Source organism: Pecten maximus, chromosome 15 (genome assembly GCF_902652985.1).
Source record: "Pecten maximus chromosome 15, xPecMax1.1, whole genome shotgun sequence".
Classification (NCBI taxonomy): domain Eukaryota; kingdom Metazoa; phylum Mollusca; class Bivalvia; order Pectinida; family Pectinidae; genus Pecten; species Pecten maximus.
The window spans coordinates 23,254,766-23,281,132 of record NC_047029.1 but is presented as its reverse complement, the minus strand read 5'-3'; the positions used below and the strand labels follow the sequence as shown (position 1 = coordinate 23,281,132).

The following is a 26,367-nucleotide window of genomic DNA, read 5'->3' as shown; positions in this document are numbered from 1 at the left end:
AAATATTCCAGATGAAGATATATATTCATCATTATAAATTAAGCTTAAACATCACTTGATTATTCCTGTAAACTTGTAAACCAAGCTAGCTGTTCTTTATAACAGAGAACGTGTGTTCCACCATTTTTGTTCAAATGGAACTCTTTTGTGTTCTTCAAAGATTTTTTTTCTTAGGGGGGGGGGGGGGGGGGGGGGGAGGTAGGGGCGCCCTTATTAGGTCAAATATGGTATTTATAGAAGAAATTAAAAAAAAAAAAGCCCCTACTATAGTAGGAGTAAGGGCTAATATTTTTGGTATAAATACTAACCAGATACCTGCATGTGATTTAACAAAATACAAAACTATTGCGCTCTACAAATGCAAAATCATCAAAATATAATTATCTAGAGATAATGGACAAGGCTTCTATTTGGACTCTTATATAATCAACATTACTTTGTATAGTACTGTCATATTTAGTACTCCCTGCAACAGATTTATCACAATAACACAGGTAAAACAATCCAAATTGTATTAACATGTCCTGCTATAGTTTATACTGCAGAAATCAGTGGCTTTTCATACAATATGGTACAATTTAGCACATTAAGTAAAATGAAGCGTTCCTGTCATGAAACAAGGGTAGGCATACACGCACAATCATTATAATATTTAGCACTCTTAGCTGCTGGACTTGTTGTAATAGACAATTTATCACGATTCTATCTATGGTCAGACAATATAAAATGTATTGCCAGTTGGCACGTTACTAAATACAAATTGTAAACTTACAGCCGGTTAGCTTATATAGACACATGTAACAGTATTAAAAAGTACTAAAACAATAAAAACAACATCTGTGTATAGGTGACACAAAATAAATACCAACATGACAACAGTGTTTTTTTCCTGAGGGCTTGTTGGGACTGATAATGGTCCCATTCCCAATTGAAAATATTTCATATTAAAGGGGGCATTCCTTCGTTCAGACATCAGAAACAAGCACAATTTCTATTGATGAAATATATGTCCAAACGTTGAATACATGAGTGTTAATTTGTACCTACATGTAAATTAACGCCGAAATGACAGGAAAAAGGCGTATCATATACAAATACTGTATGTCTTGGCGGTAATTTGTGATAGTTTGGGTCGAATTAAGAATTTTCAAGACTGAATACTTGAAGAACTTTGGTTTATCTTGAGAGTAAAACTGCCGTATCATTGTTAAGATGATAACTTTTACTACTTCGAAAATGTTGACGACCTAAATTTTATTCAACGAAGGAATGTCCCTTTGAAGTCGATTTTTCTAGTTTTGCAGTTTACTGCTGAATGTTCCTTCCCAATTCACCAATTTTCTTCCCAAAATGATAAGGGACAACAAGACCCCATCTTAAACCAGCCATAAAAAGTCTTGTGCAATTTTCTCTGGGTTTTCTCTAGAAATGTGATTATAAGTGGCATAATTAATATAGAAAACTCTGGGCAGGGTTAACGTACCTTATAACAAATACATTTATCTGTAACGGGTCATTCTTCTATAATTGTACGGGTACAAGATTTGCATTTGGTCTATTTATAAAAAAATAACAACCAGTTCTTCATAACACATGAAAAACAATAAAGAGGAAGAATTCAAAATAACAGTGAGATACAAGAGGCAGAGGTCCTAGTTTCTGTTTGGAGCTGGATCTCCGTATCAAATGATTAAAAGTGACTCTGTCAAACTATGCCCTACTTTCTATGTTATTTCCCACAGCAGCTTAGAACTTCCTTGGTGGCCTATTGTATCTATGTGGTTAAATTAACTGTACACACTTCAATTCTGATGTTTTATTTCACTATCACCTTTCTATGGCAAAGACCATTATCTAGAATAAAACAGTCTAATTTATTAGTCCAGAGGCAAAGACAGACCACAGGAATTATGTGCAAGAAAATATCTCAAAAAAGAAACCCGTAAAATTAAGTACATTGTATCTATGGCTGGTACATATAGTCAAGCTTTGGTATTATGTAGTATTGTACAATCTTTGATGTGTTTTCTAACAATGTAAATGTTAATTTTAAAGAATTTTTAGTAAAATTTATTATATGAATAATTTCACAATATGTAGTACAATATTTAGGATACAAATAAAGATGTACATATGGTATTTATCAACAAATAAGTCCCTACCCACAAATAACCCTAAAATCAACAATTTCAAAATTGTAAGCTAAAACGTGGTTTACACATAAGCCATTCCTTAAGTTGAATACAAATCTTTTACACTAGCAGAAGGGGCTTATTTGAGGATAAATATGGTACTAAACTTTAACACTAGCAGAAGGGGCTTATTTGAGGATAAATATGGTACTAAACTTTAACACTAGCAGAGGGGGCTTATTTGAGGATAAATATGGTACTAAACTTTTACACAAGCAAAAGGAGCTTATTTGAGGATAAATATGGTACTAATTTTTACATAAGGGGAGGCGGTTTACTTGGGGATAAATAACGTATATTGATTAATAAACCCCAGTCACAACATTTTAATCCCTTATGGTTGCCAATGCCCATATAATGTAGATACATAGGTATAATTAAAATGGATAAATTGAAGATATGTTTCTAAACTCTAATGATTTAAGCAGTATTACATAGCTTACTATGTACAGGAACTTTGATCAGGCAAGACTTAACAACAATTATGTGGCATTTATGTTACAAATGAAAAGATAGATGGTGTCAATGTACAATGGAAAATTTTCGGTCAAAAAGAAAATATGAAATACACTTTCAATGTCAGTTCATTCATAACATATACAGATATTGTATTTGACCCAATAAGCACATTGCTTAATAAACTAATTACAATAACAGGTCTACACGGCTGGTGTCAATGAGAAAGCAGGAAATGCATAAGTCAACTTTCTAGAACCTTTACAAGGGCATATTATGTACTTGTTTTTGAGAGAATTATGATTTTGGTCATGTATTGGCAATCTATTTTCCATTTGATATCTGGTTTGATAAATAAGAAAGATTTTTTCAGCAAATACACTTTTCCATTTCTCCAGAACGCTTCAGTTAAAAGTCTGAAAAAATTATTGGCAGATCAGTGACATAACTTAAAACGCAACTTTTTATGTATCCTTTTTTCGGAGAGAAAATATGGGGATTATAAGGACATGTGGGCTTCTTACTTGGAATATGGTACTAAAGTGTTCAGACTGATAAAATATTCATATAAAGAATAAACCTTTACTTAGTTAGACAGGTGTGTAGGTTCTGTTTGACTATTAGAATGTGTGGTAGTCGTCACCCTTTACTTCGTTAGACAAGTGTGTAGGTTCTGTTTGACTATTCGGGTGGTTGGTAGTTTCTGTTTGACTATTAGAGTGTGTGGTAGTCGTCACCCTTTACTTGGTTAGACAGGTGTGTAGGTTCTGTTTGACTATAAGGGGGTGTGTGGTAGTCGTCACCCTTTACTTGGTTAGACAGGTGTGTAGGTTCTGTTTGACTATTCGAGTGGGTGGTAGTCGTCACCCTTTACTTGGTTAGACAGGTGTGTAGGTTCTGTTTGACTATTAGAGTGGGTGGTAGTCGTCACCCTTTACTTCGTTAGACAAGTGTGTAGGTTCTGTTTGACTATTCGGGTGGTTGGTAGTTTCTGTTTGACTATTAGAGTGTGTGGTAGTCGTCACCCTTTACTTGGTTAGACAGGTGTGTAGGTTCTGTTTGACTATTAGAGCGTGTGGTAGTCGTCAGCCTTTACTTGGTTAGACAGGTGTGTAGGTTCTGTTTGACTATTCTAGTGGGTGGTAGTCATCACCCTTTACTTGGTTAGACAGGTGTGTAGGTTCTGTTTGACTATTCTAGTGGGTGGTAGTCATCACCCTTTACTTCGTTAGACAGGTGTGTAGGTTCTGTTTGACTATTCTAGTGGGTGGTAGTCGTCACCCTTTACTTGGTTAGACAGGTGTGTAGGTTCGGTTTGACTATTCTAGTGGGTGGTAGTCGTCACCCTTTACTAGGTTAGACAAGTGTGTAGGTTCTGTTTGACTATTCGAGTGGGTGGTAGTCATCACCCTTTACTTGGTTAGACAGGTGTGTAGGTTCTGTTTGACTATTCGAGTGGGTGGTAGTCATCACCCCTGACTTGGTTAGACAGGTGTGTAGGTTCTGTTTAACTATTCTAGTGGGTGGTAGTCGTCACCCTTTACTTGGTTAGACAGGTGTGTAGGTTCTGTTTGACTATTCGAGTGGTTGGTAGTCATCACCCTTTACTTGGTTAGACAGGTGTGTAGGTTCTGTTTGACTATTAGAGTGGGTGGTAGTCGTCACCCTTTACTTGGTTAGACAGGTGTGTATGTTCTGTTTGACTATTAGAGTCTGTGGTAGTCGTCACCCTTTACTTGGTTAGACAGTTGTGTAGGTTCTGTTTGACTATTCGAGTGGGTGGTAGTCATCACCCTTTACTAGGTAAGACAGGTGTGTAGGTTCTGTTTGACTATTCGAGTGGGTGGTAGTCGTCACCCTTTACTTGGTTAGACAGGTGTGTAGGTTCTGTTGGACTATTCGAGTCTGTGGTAGTCGTCACCCTTTACTTGGTTAGACAGGTGTGTAGGTTCTGTTTGACTATTAGAGCGTGTGGTAGTCGTCATCCTTTACTTGGTTAGACAGGTGTGTAGGTTCTGTTTGACTATTCGAGTGGGTGGTAGTCGTCACCCTTTACCTGGTTAGACAGGTGTGTAGGTTCTGTTTGACTATTCGAGTGGGTGGTAGTCGTCACCCTTTACCTGGTTAGACAGGTGTGTAGGTTCTGTTTGACTATTCGAGTGGGTGGTAGTCGTCACCCTTTACTAGGTTAGACAGGTGTGTAGGTTCTGTTTGACTATTAGAGTGAGTGGTAGTCATCACCCTTTACTAGGTTAGACAGGTGTGTAGGTTCTGTTTGACTATTAGAGTGTGTGGTAGTCATCACCCTTTACTTGGTTAGACAGGTGTGTAGGTTCTGTTTGACTATTCTAGTGGGTGGTAGTCGTCACCCTTTACTTGGTTAGACAGGTGTGTAGGTTCTGTTTGACTATTCGAGTGGGTGGTAGTCATCACCCTTTACTAGGTAAGACAGGTGTGTAGGTTCTGTTTGACTATTCGAGTGGGTGGTAGTCATCGCCTTGGGCTTGGCTAGACAAGTGCGATATAGACTGCTCGTTTTCCTCAGCAGCATTAGATGGATGTGATAACAATTCCTCACAGTTATCTTCCTGTCCAGCTTCCTGTATGTGTGCCATAGGAACATGTGACTGGTTACTGTCCTGTCTTTGCCACGTAGCACGTGTACGAATGTCAATGTTCTCACCACTACTTTGACCCCGCGACCTTTTGAACTGGAGGTCATGTAAGTACAATGCACTAAAACTCATGTCATGTGACATCATCTCCAGTGTGCCCTCATCCACACGAGGCTGATTACTGTGTGGGACCATGCCTATACCACTGCCATGCAGACTGCCAGAGCTTGTCATACTACTTAACAAACCAAGGTTTCCCCCTCCTAGGGGCCCCTCAATTTGGGATATACCTCCCTTCAGTCTGTGATGTATCCCATGGCCTCCTGAGGCTCCAGTGGGGGCAGCTGATGCTGTAGTTGGGGAATACAAAGTGCTCTGCATGGCTACACTTGATGCTAAACTGTTGTACTGTAAAACAAAGACATTTAGGCTTGTGTTACTAGTGAACTGAGAAAACCTTCCTTCAAAACAATGACATTTAGACTTGTGTTACTAGTGAAATGAGAAAACCTTCCTTCAAAACAATGACATTTACGTTGGTGTTATTAGTGAATTGAGAAATATAAACTAATACACTCTGTTGCTTGCTAAAATTGCAAGAATAAAGAAAATTACATTGTTGGTAAATAATTCCACATAGTATAGCAATATAGAACCATACTTGCTTTTTACCAGGTCTCATTTCATATACATGTATATAATTATATATCATAAATATGCCTCCTTGCCCCTCCATATATACAATAAAGCATATACCCCCACCCCACAATATATATAAGACTCTCATTCCTTGACACTGCCCCTCAATATATATAAGACTTACCCCCATTCCTTGCCCCCTGCCCCTCTATATATATATAAGATATACCCCAATTCCTTGCCCCCGCCCCTCCATATATATAAGACTCTCATTCCTTGACACCGCCCCTCAATATATATAAGACACATCCTCACATTCATTGACACCTCCTCTGTGCCTCTATATATATAAGACTTACCCCCCTGCCCCTCTATATATAAAAGACTTACCCCCATTCCTTGCCCCCATCCCTCCATATATATAAAACTTACCCCCATTTCTTGCCCCCACCCCTCCATATATATAAGACATACCCCCATTCCTTGCCCCCACCCCTCCATATATATAAGACATACCCCCATTCCTTTCCCCCACCCCTCCATATATATAAGACATACCCCCATTCCTTGCCCCCACCCCTCCATATATATAAGACATACCCCCATTCCTTGCCCCCCACCCCTCCATATATATAAGACATAGCCCATTCCTTTCCCCCACCCCTCCATATATATAAAACTTACCCCAATTCCTTGCCCCCCCCCCCTCCTTATATATAAGACATACCCCCATTCCTTGCCCCCCCCCCCCCCCCCCCACTGCCCCTCCATATATATAAGAATTAAGACATACCCCCATTCCTTGCCCCCCACCCCTCCATATATATAAGACATAGCCCATTCCTTTCCCCCACCCCTCCATATATATAAAACTTACCCCAATTCCTTGCCCCCCCCTCCTTATATATAAGACATACCCCCATTCCTTGCCCCCCCCCCCCCACTGCCCCTCCATATATATAAGAATTAAGACATACCCCCATTGCTTGCCCCCTTGCCCCTCCATATTTATGACATACCCCCATTCCTTGCCCCCCTGCCCCTCCATATATATAAAACTTACCCCCATTCCTTGCCCCACCCCTCCATATATATAAAACTTACCCCCATTCCTTGCCCCCCCCCCCCACCCCTCCATATATATAAGACATACCCCCATTCCTTGCCCCCACCTCTCCATATATATAAAACTTACCCCCATTCCTTGCCCCCCCACCCCTCCATATATATAAGACATACCCCCATTCCTTGCCCCCCCCCCCCACCCCTCCATATATATAAGACATACCCCCATTCCTTGCCCCCCTGCCCCTCCGTATATAAGACATACCCCCATTCCTTGATTGAGTGTGCTGGGAAGCAGTCCCAGACTAGGGAGGTGAGAGTTAAACATTCCTGGTATTACACCTGGCATTTCAGACTGAGCTGTGCCTAGGGAAGACATTTCTTTTTGGGCTGAAAAAAAACAAACAAAAAAATAGTTGGTTACATGTAATACTAAGTACTTAAAACAAGGTATGTCACATGTCAAGTTTTCTGCTTTGGCATTACTAAAAACAACAGAGATCTGCAAACCAACTGTTTGTACAGGTAATTCTTCTAAAAATCAATAGATATGAGTGGGCTTATGTATGGTAGATTATATTTTAATATATTATTTTAATTTTGTATTAGGAATTATTTGCAAAGAACTATCACAATCATGAATTTTATTCGGTTTTCGAAAGGTTGACTCTCAGAATCAATTACAATGGACTGAACTTTCAGACAATTCAACAATGTCACAGCAAACCTACCTTCCTCTTGAACTGTCTGTATAAAGGTGCCACCTGTGTTTGGAGGCTTCCACTCTGGATTTGTAAGCTACAACACAAACACAAATAACAGTCAATGGGTGTATCTGAACAATTGTATATATAATTCTCGTGTCAATCAGATTTAAAAATAAGAATATTTGGTTATGCAAAAGCAACACATGTCCCTTATTGGCCTCTGATAAAAATAGTAACAGTGACCTTGACCCGAAATCCCTGAAACTCAAACTTGTGTGTGATATTATGGTCCTTTATCATTGTGTGAAGGTTGATCAGAATCCCTCAACAAAAGAAGCTTTAAGAGTATTGACAAACTTTGATGTTATGTACATAAGTACAAGACAGACAGAGAGGAAATGTATATTCCAACCAGTTTCATCATTAGGGGACTTATAAGGATGTTGGTAGAGCTAAGGATGATATCATGTAAGAATTCTATCTTGTATGAGAGATAGAGCCAACGCTGTAGGAAGAGTCAATGATGAAGTAAGAGCCAATGCTGCAGTAAGAACCAACACTGTTGTAAGAGTCAATGCTGTTGTAAGAGTCAATGCTGCAGTAAGAGCCAATGCTGCTGTAAGAGTCAATGCTCCAGTAAGAGTCAATGCTGTTGTAAGAGCCAATGCTGCAGTAAGAGCCAACGCTGTAGTAAGAGCCAACGCTGTAGTAAGAGCCAATGCTCCAGTAAGAGTCAATGCTGTTGTAAGAGTCAATGTTGCAGTAAGAGTCAATGCTGTTGTAAGAGCCAATGCTGCAGTAAGAGTCAATGCTGTAGTAAGAGCCAACGCTGTTGTAAGAGCCAATGCTGCAGTAAGAGTCAATGCTGTTGTAAGAGTCAATGCTGCAGTAAGAGCCAATGCTGCTGTAAGAGTCAATGCTGCAGTAGGAGCCAATGCTGCAGTAAGAGCCAATGCTGCTGTAAGAGCCAATGCTGCAGTAAGAGCCAACGCTGTAGTAAGAGCCAATGCTCCAGTAAGAGTCAATGCTGTTGTAAGAGTCAATGCTGTTGTAAGAGTCAATGCTGCAGTAAGAGTCAATGCTGTTGTAAGAGCCATACTGCAGTAAGAGTCAATGCTGCAGTAAGAGCCAACGTTGTAGTAAGAGCCAATGCTGTTGTAAGAGTCAATGCTGTTGTAAGAGTCAATGCTGTTGTAAGAGTCAATGTTGCAGTAAGAGCCAATGCTGCAGTAAGAGTCAATGCTGTTGTAAGAGCCAACGTTGTAGTAAGAGCCAATGCTGTTGTAAGAGTCAATGCTGTTGTAAGAGTCAATGCTGTTGTAAGAGTCAATGCTGTTGTAAGAGTCAATGCTGCAGTAAGAGCCAATGCTGCTGTAAGAGTCAATGCTGGAGTAGGAGCCAATGCTGTTGTAAGAGCCAATGCTGCAGTAAGAGCCAATGCTGCAGTAAGAGCCAATGCTACAGTAAGAGCCAATGCTGCAGTAAGAGCCAATGCTGCAATAAGAGTCAATGCTGCAGTAAGAGCCAATGCTGTAGTAAGAGCCAATGCTGTTGTAAGAGCCAACGCTGTAGTAAGAGTCAATGCTGCAGTAAGAGTCAATGCTGCAGTAAGAGTCAATGCTGTTGTAAGAGCCAATGCTGTTGTAAGAGCCAATGCTGTAGTAAGAGCCAATGCTGTAGTAAGAGTCAATGCTGTTGTAAGAGCCAATGCTGTTGTAAGAGCCAATGCTGCAGTAAGAGTCAATGCTGTAGTAAGAGCCAATGCTGTAGTAAGAGCCAATGCTGCAGTAAGAGCCAATGCTCCAGTAAGAGTCAATGCTGTTGTAAGAGTCAATGCTGTTGTAAGAGTCAATCCTGCAGTAAGAGTCAATGCAGTTGTTAGAGTCAATGCTGCAGTAAGAGCCAATGCTGCAGTAAGAGCCAATGCTGTTGTAAGAGTCAATGCTGCAGTAAGAGTCAATGCTGTTGTAAGAGCCAATGCTGTTGTAAGAGCCAATGCTGTAGTAAGAGCCAACGCTGTTGTAAGAGCCAATGCTGTAGTAAGAGCCAATGCTGTAGTAAGAGCCAATGCTGCAGTAAGAGCCAATGCTGCAGTAAGAGCCAATGCTGTAGTAAGAGCCAACGCTGTAGTAAGAGCCAACGCTGCAGTAAGAGCCAATGCTGCAGTAAGAGCCAATGCTGCAGTAAGAGTCAATGCTGCAGTAAGAGCCAATGCTGTTGTAAGAGTCAATGCTGCAGTAAGAGTCAATGTTGCAGTAAGAGCCAATGCTGCAGTAAGAACCAACACTGTTGTAAGAGTCAATGCTGTTGTAAGAGTCAATGCTGCAGTAAGAGCCAATGCTGCTGTAAGAGTCAATGCTCCAGTAAGAGTCAATGCTGTTGTAAGAGCCAATGCTGCAGTAAGAGCCAACGCTGTAGTAAGAGCCAACGCTGTAGTAAGAGCCAATGCTCCAGTAAGAGTCAATGCTGTTGTAAGAGTCAATGTTGCAGTAAGAGTCAATGCTGTTGTAAGAGCCAATGCTGCAGTAAGAGTCAATGCTGTAGTAAGAGCCAACGCTGTTGTAAGAGCCAATGCTGCAGTAAGAGTCAATGCTGTTGTAAGAGTCAATGCTGTTGTAAGAGTCAATGCTGCAGTAAGAGTCAATGCTGTTGTAAGAGCCATACTGCAGTAAGAGTCAATGCTGCAGTAAGAGCCAACGTTGTAGTAAGAGCCAATGCTGTTGTAAGAGTCAATGCTGTTGTAAGAGTCAATGCTGTTGTAAGAGTCAATGTTGCAGTAAGAGCCAATGCTCCAGTAAGAGTCAATGCTGTTGTAAGAGTCAATGTTGCAGTAAGAGTCAATGCTGTTGTAAGAGCCAATGCTGCAGTAAGAGCCAATGCTGCTGTAAGAGTCAATGCTGGAGTAGGAGCCAATGCTGTTGTAAGAGCCAATGCTGCAGTAAGAGCCAATGCTGCAGTAAGAGCCAATGCTGCTGTAAGAGCCAATGCTGCAGTAAGAGCCAACGCTGTTGTAAGAGCCAATGCTCCAGTAAGAGTCAATGCTGCAGTAAGAGTCAATGCTGTTGTAAGAGTCAATGCTGGTGTAAGAGTCAATGCTGCAGTAAGAGTCAATGCTGCAGTAAGAGGCAATGCTGTTGTAAGAGTCAACGCTGCAGTAAGAGCCAATGCTCCAGTAAGAGTCAATGCTGCAGTAAGAGTCAATGCTGTTGTAAGAGTCAACGCTGCAGTAAGAGCCAATGCTGCAGTAAGAGTCAATGCTGTTGTAAGAGTCAATGCTGCAGTAAGAGCCAATGCTGCAGTAAGAGCCAATGCTGTAGTAAGAGCCAATGCTGTAGTAAGAGTCAATGCTGTTGTAAGAGCCAATGCTGCAGTAAGAGCCAATGCTGTAGTAAGAGCCAATGCTGTAGTAAGAGCCAATGCTGTAGTAAGAGTCAATGGTGCAGTAAGAGCCAACGCTGTAGTAAGAGCCAATGCTGGTAGTAGTTGTTATGTTGTATAAATAGATCTTCATCCCTCTTCTGGATACCTGACAGCATGTCAGGAATTGATGAGTTAACTGAATCAGGAACAGTGAATCTTGTGTATACTGATGTGTAGTGTTATACTTACATGAAAGTGCATGAGGGATAACTCCGTCTTGCCGTCCTCTGCCTGGTTGTATTGATTAGCCTCTGTATCCACCTTGTGTGCCCACTGTGTACAACAGACAAGTAACGTCTCATGATTAAATAACTCTTAAAAATTCCTTCAGCACCTCTGACCAAAAATATCAACAAAGGGACAATTTATAGTGATAATTTAGTATCATTTGCATGATCAAATATTTAAGTTTTTGTGTAACAGATACCAAAGTCACATCAAAGCTTGAGTGACCAGAGTGACGACTTACCTCTGGATGACCATGCTTTCTCACATCCATCTGAGCGAAGGAACAAACATCTCCTACCCCCACGACAGTCACAGTAAAATTCCGGAAGAAGTCTACAATCTCCAGTGATTTATATCGGAGAGACAGACACAGTATGAATGGAGTGACGAGGGGGCTGAGTAGCTCCTCTATCAAGTAGGACTGTAATCAACAATAATCAAAGTAACATGTTTACTAAGTAATACTTATATTTCGGTATTACCCTACTGGGAAATTTCGATCTTAGCCTATTTTTACAGGAATCTCAGTGCTCAATTTCTGCAAAAGTTGTGTAAAATCAATTGAAATACTTAATTTAACTGATCTTATAAAGGATTCTTTTTCACAAATCAATATGCGACATCAATGGCCGTATTGTGACATCACATTTTTCGCACCATTTTCGGATTTTTTTTCATTGAGGTACGAAAAAAAACCCACAAACAATCAGAAAGACCCATTCTATACACAAACAATGGCAAATTAATTATTCACGGATGAAAAAGAACCTTTTTTGTTTAATTTTATCATTACAATGTAATATTGTCCATGGAATGGACTGGGACTCCACTAGTATTTCACACAAGTATGACAAATGATAGCACACTCATACATGAGAGAAACTAAACAAGCACTACTTACAAGTTTGTACTGGAAAAGGATTGCAAACTCATCCCTGACTTTATAGGTATGAGCGTTTCCCTTCCAGTAGTCTGGGATGTAGTGAATGTGGGACAGTATGTTCCTCATCAGTACTTCTGGGCAGTACACCATGTGCTAGGGAGAAATCATTGATACATTATTTGAGAATTTCCTAGGGAATAAATCATTGTTACATTTAATATTCTATGAAGAAATCTTTTAAAATCATTAAGAGATTAAATAATTGCTATTATTTTCTGTGTTGGAAATCAGGGGATAATTTCTACATTATAACTAGACTTGTTTTTAATTACACTATTTCTAGGAGAATTATATACAGAGTTGATAATGATTTAAATAAAAGACCCGGAAGCTTACAATTCTTTATTTGATAAAGTGGGAAGGACCGACGACATCTGGGAATATCTGAAAACTGTGAAACACTTCATCATTAGGAACAACACCGACAAATTAGAAACTACATTCACTAGACCTTACCTCATCTGGGATAAGGACCCGACATGCTGTTACAACCAGACCTGTTAAACAAATGTAGGAAACAATTAATGAAAATAACTTTTATTTAACATTGTTTACAAGGTCAACAACCAACATCAGCTCAGTAGAACTTTTATTACAACGTAGCTAAGGAAACATGTTTGGATGTTGGGGAAAAAACCCACGGCGGAAAACAAATGTGCCATCGGTGGGGAAACAACTAACCTAACAAACCCCAATCGACAGCACGTCTTGACTCTATATTTTCTAGGGGAGATTGGTCTGAAGCTAACACATGACTGAGTTTACGACAGCATTCCAACCACATTAGCGATCACTGATACAGATGCATAAAGAGGTAGAGGTCAACAACTAGCTAGTTAATACTTTCTGAACGCTTTGGCACAGAGCATGTCAAGTGTCCCTGTCTGTTGAAATGTCACCTCTCTTTTGAAGGATCAGTGCCCAGCAAGCTGGTACACATTTTTACAACTATAATTTGAACTTTTGGACTTTTTCGTGAAAATTGTGTGCTTTACTTACTCAACAGAGTTTCGAAAGGTTTTAGACCAATTTACAGTTATCACTCATGTAAATTGGCAGAATGGTTATTCTCACTTAGGTATATTTTGCTATAAAAGTACACTTCAAAGTATCTAACATGTACAACAGACTTTGACCACATACCTGCCAGTGAGATAGTGGTTAGAACGTGTTCCACACTCAGGACATCCTCGTCATACACAGAGAGAACCACCAGTACAGCCAGTATGGACCCCGCAAAGAACGCAACATTCCTGCAACACAAATCATCCAAAACTCAATGGAAAGAAATAACTGTAAATGTACTTGTTTTGACACACTCAAATTTTGTGCATTTGATACTGTGATGTTCTGGTGTAAATACAAACAAAATCTGTCCATGGGTTCCAGAGATACTTCATACAGATGCTTTTTATTATTTCAAAAGATACTTTTGAAGTTGGCTGTAATTTAGATATAGACAAAACAAATCTACATTTTAAGGCATTTGATGGTGTTTAATAACTTAGTTTATGTAAATATATAATATCATATTTCAACATATACACTTTTATTATATCGATTGTTTGAAAAACTGCAAAACATACATATAATATATATATATCACTCTGTGAGCAAAACATACTTACTTGGCCATTATGATGGTTATTCGAGACGTGAAAATATTCATGTACATATTAGCAGCTGGGTAACCTCGGTTTAATCTGGAATATAATGAAAACGTCATTGTTCAAACAGGTTGTTTTAATCAACAAACATACAGAGAATTACTAAAGAATGTCCCCTGCCAGCCCACACAAATTCAAAGGGACATAACTCGGTAAAAAATTTGGATGACAAACTGGAAAACTTCAGTATGGCTTTAATACAACATGTTAGGACAAAACCGTATTTCAAATTTCTCCTCATTATGACGAAAACAACCAGAAAACATATCATTAGGGACAGAAAGATAGAGAGGAAAAATACAGCCATTCCCATCCCTACTCCTATAACATAAGAGGCCGCTGGTCGGCTCTTTTTCTATCGGATATTATTTTGCCGACTGCGAAGTTACACGGCGCCTGTCAAAAGTATCTCGCCGTGTAAAACCTGTAACATTGTTGGAGTATCCCATCCCATGTTTGTAAGATTTTAGAAAGAAATGCTATTGATGTCATTCTTTCACTGTGACGCCATAACAAATTTTAGCAATACATGTCCCACACCGGCCCCTTCTAAAATAGTAACAGTGACCTTGACCTTGACCCAAAAACCCTGAAACTCGAACTTGTCTGAGATATTATATTCCTTTATTATTGTGTGAAGTTTGATCTAAATTCCTAGAGGAATGAAGCCATAGAGTACCAACAAACTTTGGCATTCGGCACATACTTACAATACAGATGTGGAGGAAACCTATAGCCCCCCTGGTTTCACTTGTAGGGGACTGATAAAACAATATCACTTGACACTGATAAAACAGTATCACTTGACCGACAGACTTTATACATACCTTGCATTATATTCATGATCCAGCTCATTAAAATGTCTTAAGTACAACCGGGAATAATTGGACCTGAAAATAAGACATAAAGACCAGTGTAAGCATTTTAACAGCTATACCTTCTGGTAAAGTAAAAATCAATAGCTTTTATAATTCTCAAATTAAAATAAAATAAATCATCTATGAGAACCAATATATGGTATTTGACATTGTAATAAAAATTTTAAACGATACCAGATTAATAATATCTTGTTTAAAATGTAAATTGTCACATATTGGGCCAATTGCACCTGACACCAGGCCTCACTGGCCAAATAACTACACTGGCAGGCTACATGGTGTTTGCCAGAATTATTAGTTTCATAACAGTGAGGATTTAGACTATCAAGGTGCCTACAGAGGATGGCTTACCACATAAATAAACAACATTGATAGACTGAAGTAATAATCAATTCCTCTTTTCTATTACAGGCTTATATGAGTTCATGAATACAGAGAAATCCACTTAATTGCATGCAAGTTATTTGCATTACCTGCTTATTTGCATAACCTGCTTATTTGCATAACCTGCTTATTTGCATAACCTGCTTATTTGCATCACCTGCTTATTTGCATAAAATTCTCAAGTCCTGATCTTTTGTACGTATACTTGTACAGCAACAAGATGCTCAGACATTTTTTCCAAATCAATCATCAAAACTTTTACAGCTTGTACATGTAACTACAGTAAATTCAGAGTTTGATTTAGATGGTATACTTTGTTTCCTACCAGGCCATCAAACTTTACTTCATAAATGGAACAGGCCAACAAACAAAAAGCCTTACCATCGCCTTGCTCCTAGTATACCAGGCTGTCTTTTGATCAGCTGGAAAACAAAATCATCATATATTTCAGGCTAAATCGTCAAACTGGAAATACAGGTCCATGTCAAAAACTGAAAATTTATATTGAATTAAAATATTTTTTTAGCGGCTTTATACAGATTGATTTTGAATATATTTATTACATCAAAGTATGAATGTGTTATGAAACATAATCACTCTTGTAACTTTTGAATCATACACCATTAGCGATGAAGCAAAAGGTTCCCAATAATTTTCTGTCTTCATGTTTTCATATTTTTATAATATTTTCACAAGGTTCATAACAGACAACTACTCAATCAAGGTGAATGTACAATATCCTAATTTCTGAAAGGTTTGTTTGCTGTGTTTATCGCCCCTTGAACAGCCAGTGTCATTTTGAGGCCTGGGTCTCCTTGTAGTAGTTGGTGACTACCTCATCAAACATCAAACAGTTGGCCTGTTACATGCTATACAGAGCAGTTAGGGTCAAGTGTCTAACCCAAGGACACAACCACTACAGCACAGAGCTGTTGTTTCTCAGTTTCCTGAGAAACACAAACTGACACAGGTAGTGAGCGTCAAACCACACACCTTGTGACGGGATCGTCACCAGAGGTAACGCGACAAGTACTCAAACGGACTGAGCTATCACAGCCCCTAGTGTAAAAGAAGCAGGTTAGTGTCACATGTATATAATACTGCAAGGTTTATCAACCTACCTCTGCATATCTGAAGAAGGAGTAGAGTATTTGCCACAGGAAGATGAGAGGGCTTAATACTAGATTTGCTATACCTATCCACAAAATCCTTTTTGACAACCTGTAAAGAAACAGCAATGGATAAAATAAGCATCACAGCTGCCAAATATGGCCAGATTTCAGAAGGAAATTAAAATAAAATTAAAAATATTTTTCCTATTCATATGTATAATGCCTAAATGATACGATTCCTTTTTTTAAATTTGTATTTTTTCTTGTTTAAACAACTGTGCTTACTTTGAATTGATATGAAATGAGTGCTTGTTAATTATTCCTGCTACACCAGTTATCCACATATATTCTCAAGTCAACATGCCTTTTATACTTTTCAGTCTGCTACATTGTATATAGGGAAAGGGCCCTTTTAAACAATGGAATTAAATACTTACATTTCTGCTAAATGTTTCCTTCGATGACTTTGTCTAAAGTCTTCTTTTAATTTCCAATTATTTTCAAATGGTGACCATGGTCCCCCTGTAATATGCAGTATTAGAAATCAAAATACATGTATGAAGCATTTTCATTTTTGTCTCACCTGTGAGCTGTTATTTTTCTGGCAACAGCATCAATATTTCTTTTTGAAGTGCTAGATTCATTGCTCAAAAACTATGAGTCCAATTTTAACCAAAGTTGATATACATTGTATATCATATCATGGACATCTCAACACCCCCCAACATTTGCAGAATTGTTTTAATTTATTTAAAAGAAATTAACTGAAAGAAAAAAATACTTACAGAACAGTATTAGCTCTAAATTATATTTCAGTCCTGTACTTAGAAAAGCACTGAAAAAAGAAAAATGTCATATAAATAGTGATGTGTAAAATTATTGCTTCAATATTACACATTTTATATACTGAGAAACTTTTGCTGCAAAAGGACAAGAAACATTTAACATATATTAACTCCATTATGCTATACCATATTAAACAGATCTAGATCTACTACTATCTTTACTGAAGGAAGACTTCCCTGATTCAGCCATAACTTGGGCAATCCAAGAGTCAGACTTAGGCAGTCAAGCACGTCTGGTATATTTATCTGTATTCTTGTTTATGGTAGAAACTAATCACTTTACTATAGTGAGGACAAAAGATTTCTGATTTTGAAATCAGCCACATTCTGTACAACAAAATCTGAATAATTCTTCAGACTAAAATATGCTTGTTTTCAGAAGCATTTAAATACTTATTACTGAGAACCTCATCTTGATCTTGATGTGGTTTTATATCAAATATAAAATATCTATTGCTACTTACTAGTCTCCTAGAAAAGGCACCTTAAATTTCACCGGGAGTAATGACTTGTTCACCATGGCCACCATGTAATTCTTAAATCTCAGGATTCTGTGGTAAAGATCTGGAAAACAAAGATATATTTCTGTATATTTCCAGACATATCATGACTTGTAGGATATATTCAGACCTACAGAATATTTCAAGCCAAATTCTTTTCAACCAAATCATTCACTCAATACAAAAGCAATATCCCCATCTATACAGGGCATTTTATTCAGACAGATCAAAAACATTTGTGGACAAACATGAAAATACAATATGATATTAATACTGTTGGACTTCTCTACCTCAAGTTTTTCGAATATACAGTGGACCCGCGATAATCCGGACGCCGATAGTCCGGAAAACTCACAGTCCGGACGGAAATGCACGGGAACGGATTTCCGTAACGTTATTTGTACTCACCAGTCCGGAAATTCGGATTCCGATTCCGGAAGCCCATTTTGGGAACGGAACATACTTTTCATTAGTAAATTTCCCTCAATAATCCGGACGATTTTTTCACCACGAGGAGAAAAAAATGTCAGGGCAAGTCACCCGTGTCGACAGCTGTACAGACTATCGCTTGACACTGTGCGTAGTCATAGCGACCGCTGCCAGGTCATAGCCCCGGGTGTTTACCTGTGTTACAATGGGTAGCTTTTGTTTTTATAACGGTACATTGCTTTTTCTCTACGACCTAAATGTTACAAAATTTATGCACAAACATACATTACCTACGATAATTAATCTATCTCATATACATGTAATAAATTTATGATCGGTAATTAACATCATTAACACTTGTATTAGGTAAACACGGATATTGGCTTTGTAACACACATTTACGTATTAAGCAGTGATCACAAGAACTGGGTTGATTACACACAAATTAGTCAATAGTCGTCTGATACTTAACTAAGCGTCACATTGTTAAGTGAATACGGGTTTAATAATTATCGGACATCTTGGGTAGTTCTCGCTGGTGTCGCGTACTTTTAAATAGATAGCTTGCGGTTTCTGGTACGTAAAAATCATTAAAAAAAACATGGACTGACGGTAAGTTGTAAAATCCGGGTATTTTATTTAAGGTATTTAACGTTTGTAATTTCTACTTGTTTGTGAACCTCCGGGACGTGACACATATGTGTGTTGTTTGTTAGTCACATATGCCCGCTATAAATAAAACAACTTTCACTTTACATGTTCTTTTAAAAACATAGTTTATTTTTTACTTTCTACGAAACAAAACAAGAATCATATCAGAAACATAAGTATATTTATTGTTAAAAAGTCTGACAATTAGACGTGTTTATGAAACGTCCCGGATTGTATATAATCAAGGGAGATAACTCTTACACGACAATTTTTTTGACCTGGTACACGAAATTCGGCAGTCCGGAAAACTCGTAATCCGGACGGTTTGGACTGGGAACGAAGGTGTTCGGATTATCGAGGGTCCACTGTACACCACCCAACTTTTCAACAATGTTCGCTCTTGTTTTACGGATAATTATCTTTTTATATAGATATCTTTAATTTAATGCTTTGAAGATAATAAACTTGTTTATCATTTTTCATGATTTGTGATAAATTCGAAGTTTTTCACATATTCCTGAAATTGTCAGTTTTGCATTACAGCATTTCACTACAGGTCACATCCTTATTTCCCAACTAATACTGTGAAACAACATACACATTGACACTAAACAGGTCAATTCTTTTCGGAACAGCATTCAAATTCTTGGTCATTATGTAACTTCTATATATTTCATAGTCATTAATTTCACATACTGGTCATTCAGATATGCATCATTCTACTATACATAAATCCACAACTAAGTCTTACCAAGCTCTGTGAGTTCCTGTTTGTGGATACACATCTGCTGTTCCTTCTGTACCTCTAGCAGACATCTTTGAACCTCATGCCATGTCATGTTTGGTAGTTCAGCCTGCCAAATCAAAATAATTAACATTTATGTTTAGATTTAACAGGAAATAATCCTGATGAAGCAAAATCTTTAAAAGCACTTATTCTTTTAACTACAGTGGATTTGTAAAGAGACTTTATTTAGACATTGATTTGGTTTATTTTGTTTAACGCACTATTAACTGCCAGGGTCATTTAAGGACATGCCAGGTTTGGTTTTGGAGGTAGAGGAAAGCCAGAGAACCCCAAGAAAAACTACTGACCTACAGTCAGTACCAGGCAGCTGCCCAATATGGTTTTGAACTTGCGACCAAGAGGTGGAGAGCTAGTAATAAAGTGTCGGACACTTTAACCACACAGCACCTTACTTATTCAGAACAAGAATTTATAATTACAAGTCAATGAAAAGTTTTATAACTATGGGTGTTAGTAACATGTTGGAATAATTGGACCAATCAGAATGTAGGATTGTTAGTGTACACAGGTGGTGACAATAGGCTTCAACATAACTGTGTTACTACTAACCGAAAAAATTACCTATTTTCTAAAATGCCACATGGTTATAATAGTTCTATTAATGAAGCACAATTAATTTGTGTGTAATGTGAAAATTGACAGTAAAAACATAGCTTGACCTATTAAAATAACTATCACCGAAAATTGTAAACTTGGCATAGTAATTGTCTAAGATACTTATAACAATGATCACCAGATTCATTTATCTCTTAAGCTTGTTGACAGCTTTCAATAGCTCTCCTTATGGTCAACCAAATTACAAGGAACTTTAGTAATCTTGAATTTTCACCTTATTGTCACACTGTCACAAACCCGGAACACTTGGGCATTATTGCTGCAATACATTAACATGACAGCAATCTGTCAGTGAAACACATACAAGATATACAATCAGTAGTGCTTGGAATAAAGAAATGTACAGAATTCTACTCATCCAATGGATGCCAGTGACATTCATTCATCCATCAGCAAAATCAGGATGAATGGAAGAGTGCTTTTGCAGACCCTGTAATTTGGCAAGGCTTAGGAAAAGGGGACTTGGTATACTCACTGCAGAGATATTTAGGGCATGGATGTAGAAAGAACGGATCTCTGTGTATTTTACAATGTTGTAGATAACCTTGATTAGACGGAACATCCAGAACACGAGGGCAACCAGGAGAGACAACACAATACCGAAGTCAAACCTGAAACACATTTTAGTACATTGTGTTAATAATGTAGTTTATGACAGATCTTTCTCCTCACCAATGTAGCTATCCTAATTCCCATCACAATAAAGATTATAGAACTTTATATTATTATAGAACTTATCAACCTTCTCCTATGACATAAGAGGTTGCCGATTGGCTAATTTATCATCGGATATTATTTGTGCTGCTACTGCTTAACCATGCTTTTTCTTCACTTTCCTTTTGATCACATTATCAAAATGTTTTGTAAATACTGCAAAACAAAATTGGTTTTCCATGTCACCTTGTGTCTATATATATATATATATATTTACAACATTATGATACTTTTTGTTGTTTATACCTACTATATTTGTGTAACTGTTCCATGTTCTATGTCTATATGTGATCGTATGTAATTTACCTGTGTCTTGATAAAGGGGCAGATTGCCTCGAAAATTTGACAATTTACTTGTCTGTACTGTCGTTATTACTACTTGAAATATATCTATTTCTAGTAATACGCATCCAACATTTGTTTGTTAGGATCCAGTACCTATATTGGTTTATACCGTCGTTATTACTTACTAGACCCTATATATATATATATCTATATATAATCTCCAATATTGTACATAATATTTTAAGGGCTATATTCCAGAATGTGTATAAGAGTGTGGAAGGCACTTGTATTAAAGTTTGATGGGTGGTGGGTGTAAAGCCCTATTTTACGAGTAATACTGATTACGCTTTAATATTTTATGGAGTGTGGGGTTTCTGAAATTATGCCTCCCATCCCTCTGACACAATGACTTTGGAACTGCCCTAATGTAATCTGTGAAAGCATTATATCCTTTCGTGATCATATTTGATTTTATGACCCCATATCACATTTAGTTTATACACATAACACGGTGCATTCATGGAATGACAAGGAAAATCTTATTTTAAAACTTGAAATGTCCTAAAGAGAATTTCTGTAATATTAACAAGGTAAAGCATATATCATTGGAATACTCACTGGCCAAGACATTGGTCAAATGGTCGGATTGCCTCTGGAATTGTGACCTTGTGGTTAGTCATGTTGGGTTCGTTAGCAAACAAGACATCGTACCGGACACATGATGCCAGGAATGTGGAGAACCAAACCACAAATAGAAATTGTCTGTAAAACAAAAACCTTGGTATGTAAATCTTCTCATACCTTCCCCCTAACAAGAAGCCCAATGGGCCTGCATTGCTCACCTGCTTCTAATGCTACTTTGAAGTTGATATACCTTAGGTCATTTATGCAGATGACCAGATGCTAAGCTGATTACCACTTTATTTAAATATAATAATAGGCAAGGTTTATTCTTTCAAGTGATGCTGGCCAGTTGGACACTGCACCATGGCATAGCTCACTTGAACAAGAGTTATTTGCCATTTGGACATGTGATCTAATGATGCCATAGGATATATACCATAATTATATATATCAGTTTGGCAGATACATCATACTGTATCATTACAGGGGAAATAGTTGGAACTGTGGTGACAATTATTGATATCAACCTTGGAATGCAGACTCAGGATTTAAACCATTCCTAAAGCCTTCTGAAGCATGGAAATTATAAAGGAATCCTGAAAATTGATTTAATAAATATACAGCAGGCTCAACCTAAACTGAAAAGGCCACCATTTAGCAAAACAGAAGGACCCTATTTTTAAAATACCCATGCAGTTCGAAATCTGTAAAATACATTGTATAATACAGTGAGTACCATGCTCTGAATGGTCATTTATTGTAACTAAAATATTACATCTAAAACAACAATTGTTGGACATCTTTAAAATTAAATATAACATTTGCAGTGAGGGAACATCGTAAAAAATTAATACTTCCAACTTTTGTTTAATCAAATGTACATAGATGACTTACTGCAGTTGAACCCATCTGTGGACAATGAAAGTACTTCACTACCTTGTGTGTTGATTGTATTGAATGTACAAATGAAAGCAGAAAGCTGCATCCCAATCGTATTGCAGAGGCGAGATTAGCTGTTCTTGAAGTTGGTCAGGTGGAGTTTGATTTAAATGTTAAATGTATTCACACATATCCACATTGATCAAAATAGCAGCAGAAAGAAAAATTTGGAACATCCAGAAGAACATGTACAGCATCTGCCTAATTGACATTTGTCACTAAACAATCGAGTTCCAATGTGTTTCTGTACTGCAATGATCAGGCCCACCGATAGTACTAGTACCAGGACAGTGATTTAATCCACAACCTTTATCAGCATCAGTGTCATCGTTTAACTGAATATTGATTTCAGATTGTTGTTTACCTTACAGATATAGTGCTGTTCAAATGTGTTTATATGTAGTTTCATCATCGATCTTGGCCTAACTTGTAAATGTTTTGAATTACAAAAACATGTTTTTCTAACCTAAAAGAAACCAATCAACCATCAGTATAAACAATTCAAAAATCTTGCATTCAATACGGATATTGTAATTTTTGCAAACACCACAAGTTTGAATTCTCAATATGTGGAGAACCATGTACACAGCAAGGTGCACTTGCAGTATCATTAAAAGACCAAATGCCCTGCTTACTTCATTTAAGCAAACTGTCCAATTAAGAAACATTTTAATCCCTGAAGCTGTGGTTTAATTTAGTTTCATTGGATAACGTACAATTGATACTGATCACAATTGTGTTGCACTTTCATCATCCAGATAGGGTTCAGCGGCAGTAAAATAAAGGTAAATTACAGCAGGTTATCAGTGTCAAAAAGTGGATATCAAATATTGACTAAGACCATAATTAGTACAAATTGATATATATCAAATTATTAATAAAACATTTATCACAAATGAATCATCAATGTATGACTGATGCATGTCTAACATACATGAGTTGTAGTAGATCCTCCACCACCATACACACATAGCCTCCTCTTTGATGGAAGTTGTATACACGTGCAAAAAAGTCATCTAGATTCTCTATGTGGTTCCAGCGAGCTACAATTTCAAAATATTGTAATCAGAACCATTTCACAATCAGATGATCAGAATGTTTGTCAAATGTGACCAAATATCATGAGATTACCTAACAGGACTCAGGAGAAGTCTGATCTACTGTCATAATGAATTACATAATTTAATTTCTGGAATATGTTCTAGCGTCTTGTATTTATTATCATTATAGAATATATTGTGCAAAGAGATTTAACACCAAAACTCTTAAACTAATAATGCTATTCAGGTAATAGTTTTGTTTTTCACAAGTTAATGAGTACATTTTAGATACTTACAGCTCTCAGGAACAACATGAATCATGAAGTTGGTGTCATGGACTGGAATCTCATTGTCATCTGTTTCCTCCTCTTCATCATAAGATGCCAAAGACTGGTACTGTGTCTCATACTCTGCCATACTGGTCACATTCTGACTTAGCTATGTACAATTAAAACCTAAAATGCAATAAATTGATTATGTTAGGCCCATTAGATAATATTATAAAGCTAACAAAATCTGTTTATGTTGATGTATAACACAGACCATGGTACAAGAATTTGGCATATACATAGCCTAAAGGGATATGTGACATGCCTATATACAGAAAGTATTCGAGAACATTGATCAACATGCATATGGCAGATACGTACATGCACAGTTACATGTAATTGATCTAATTAGTTCGAGAGGTTTTATCATATAGATCTCTCCACAATATTTACTGATGGCATTGACAGACTAAGCTTATGTACGGGATATCAAAGAACAAATATAGCATCTACGGATTGTTAGTTACTTGTATAACATAAGAGGCCATTGGTTGACTGATTTGTCATCAAGCAATATTTTTGTCAATTGCAACGCCTGTCACAATTTTCTTGTCAGGTAATTATCCTCTAACATTGTTGGAGTGTATATTTGCCATGGATAGTCGGTCTAGCCCTTCAGATTACTGTACATTATGATTGAATACTAGAGTTTCAGAAAAACAGATGAGAAACTTATCTTTATTATGAACTTGTCATATAAGTACACATGTAAGTTTTCAGCATTAAAGATATTTATGAAATAAAATTAACCATTTGAAACATCTACAGCCTAAAATCCATGAACTAGAATTGTTTATTACACTCAAAATCATAAATTTGACAACGTGTATACTGAGAGTGCTTGTTTTTATCACAAAAAGCAGTTTCATCAGGTCAGCAGGTCATCTAGTAGACCGACTACAGCAACACATGTTAATGTGTTAAATAAAACAAACGATGAATCATCGTCTGTAACATATAATCAACTGATAATTTGACACAAAGTTGAGAACTCTCAGCACATGTAACCACTTCTCATCATCATTCAGTAAATGAGAATGTACGTACCTTGGAAACAGTATTGCATTGTCACTGAAATATACGTAATGCCCAAAAATGGATCAACTGACCTCCTGAGGAAATGCCCTCAGCTGACGAGAAAGACAAACAGACGATACAATATTTTGAAATTATTGAAGGACAACATATTTTTACCTTTCATACCGTAGAAGTCACATTGTAGCTGTTGGAATTTCCTGAAATGTTCTTACATTTTTGTAGTTAGTGAAAAATTGCATCCAATATCAACAGATTTCCAAAGTTTACTTTCTTTCTCAAAATGAAAACAAAAATATAGGATTGATTCGCTGAAGTTAGGTCTTCTGTGAGCTTGAATGCTAAGCAACTTCAGTCACAAATATGGAACAAGCGTTAACAGAACCGAGATCAAATTGTTATTATACGCATTAGGCGGAATTTCCCGAGTAGTACCGGAGTCACACGAGAGGTACCGTATTTACCATTTTTGAATATGTATGCATACATTTTATATATCTATGTACATGTATATATAATTTGTGACAAGACCAATCAGACAGCTACACAACACTGCTTTACCAAACCCAACACGAATTCAAATTTTGATGGTGATATTATGTTTTTAGTTTGCCATTGTCATTATTGTTGTGATATGTATTATTAGAATTAGATATTATCAGAAACGTGTATATCACACTCTCTGGTATTATTTGTGTACCTCTAAATAGAGGTCAATTGTCATACTGGATATTACCTCCAAATAGATGTCACCTGCTATACTGTATATTACCTCCAAATAGAGGACACCTGTCATATTGTATATATTACCTCCAAGAAGAGATCTCCTGTCATACTGTATATTACCTTCAAATAGAGGTCACCTGTCTTATTGTATATTACCTCCAAAAGAGGTCACCTGTCATACTGTATATTACCTTCAAATAGAGGTCACATGTCTTATTGTATATTACCTCCAAACAGAGGTCACCTGTCATACTGTTTATTATCTCCAAATAGAGGTCACCTGTGATACTTTTATATTACCTCCAAATAGAGGTCACCAGTCATACTGTATATATGTACCTCCAAATAGAGGTCACCAGTCATACTGTAATGTACCTCCAAATAGAGGTCACCTGTCATACTGTAAATGTACCTCCAAATAGAGGTCATTACCTCGAAATAGAGGTCACCTGTCATACTGTACATTACCTCCAAATAGAGATTACCTGTCATACTGTATATTACCTCCGAATAGAGGTCAC

General features: G+C 37.4%; 1 protein-coding gene across 1 annotated transcript; it reads right to left on the bottom strand.

The window, feature by feature from the left end:
- Positions 1-498: 498 nt before the first annotated feature.
- Positions 499-25,427, bottom strand: LOC117343682 (autophagy-related protein 9A-like). Its single transcript, XM_033906142.1, has 21 exons — positions 25,280-25,427; positions 24,053-24,211; positions 23,651-23,759; positions 21,772-21,915; positions 20,630-20,765; positions 19,483-19,585; positions 17,616-17,715; positions 17,092-17,141; positions 16,744-16,828; positions 16,316-16,415; positions 15,576-15,616; positions 14,760-14,822; positions 13,894-13,968; positions 13,409-13,518; positions 12,722-12,762; positions 12,224-12,358; positions 11,564-11,743; positions 11,284-11,367; positions 7,699-7,765; positions 7,233-7,357; positions 499-5,671 (listed from the first exon to the last, which is right to left on the bottom strand). The coding sequence occupies exons 2-21, from the start codon at positions 24,171-24,173 to the stop codon at positions 5,120-5,122; spliced, it is 2,421 nt and encodes an 806-aa protein (XP_033762033.1). The 5' UTR covers positions 24,174-24,211; positions 25,280-25,427; the 3' UTR covers positions 499-5,119.
- Between the last annotated feature and the right edge of the window lie 940 nt (positions 25,428-26,367).

What these genes read in the sequence shown, in the direction of transcription:
- LOC117343682 (XM_033906142.1), bottom strand. Translation starts at nt 24,173, where the DNA reads ATGGCAGAGTATGAGACACAGTACCAGTCTTTGGCATCTTATGATGAA. An exon ending in ATGCCCTAAATATCTCTGCA is followed by an intron (nt 19,586 to 20,629) that starts GTGAGTATACCA and finishes TTGATTTGGCAG; the next exon opens with GCTGAACTACCAAACATGAC. An exon ending in GATCATGAATATAATGCAAG is followed by an intron (nt 13,969 to 14,759) that starts GTATGTATAAAG and finishes ATTATATTCCAG; the next exon opens with ATTAAACCGAGGTTACCCAG.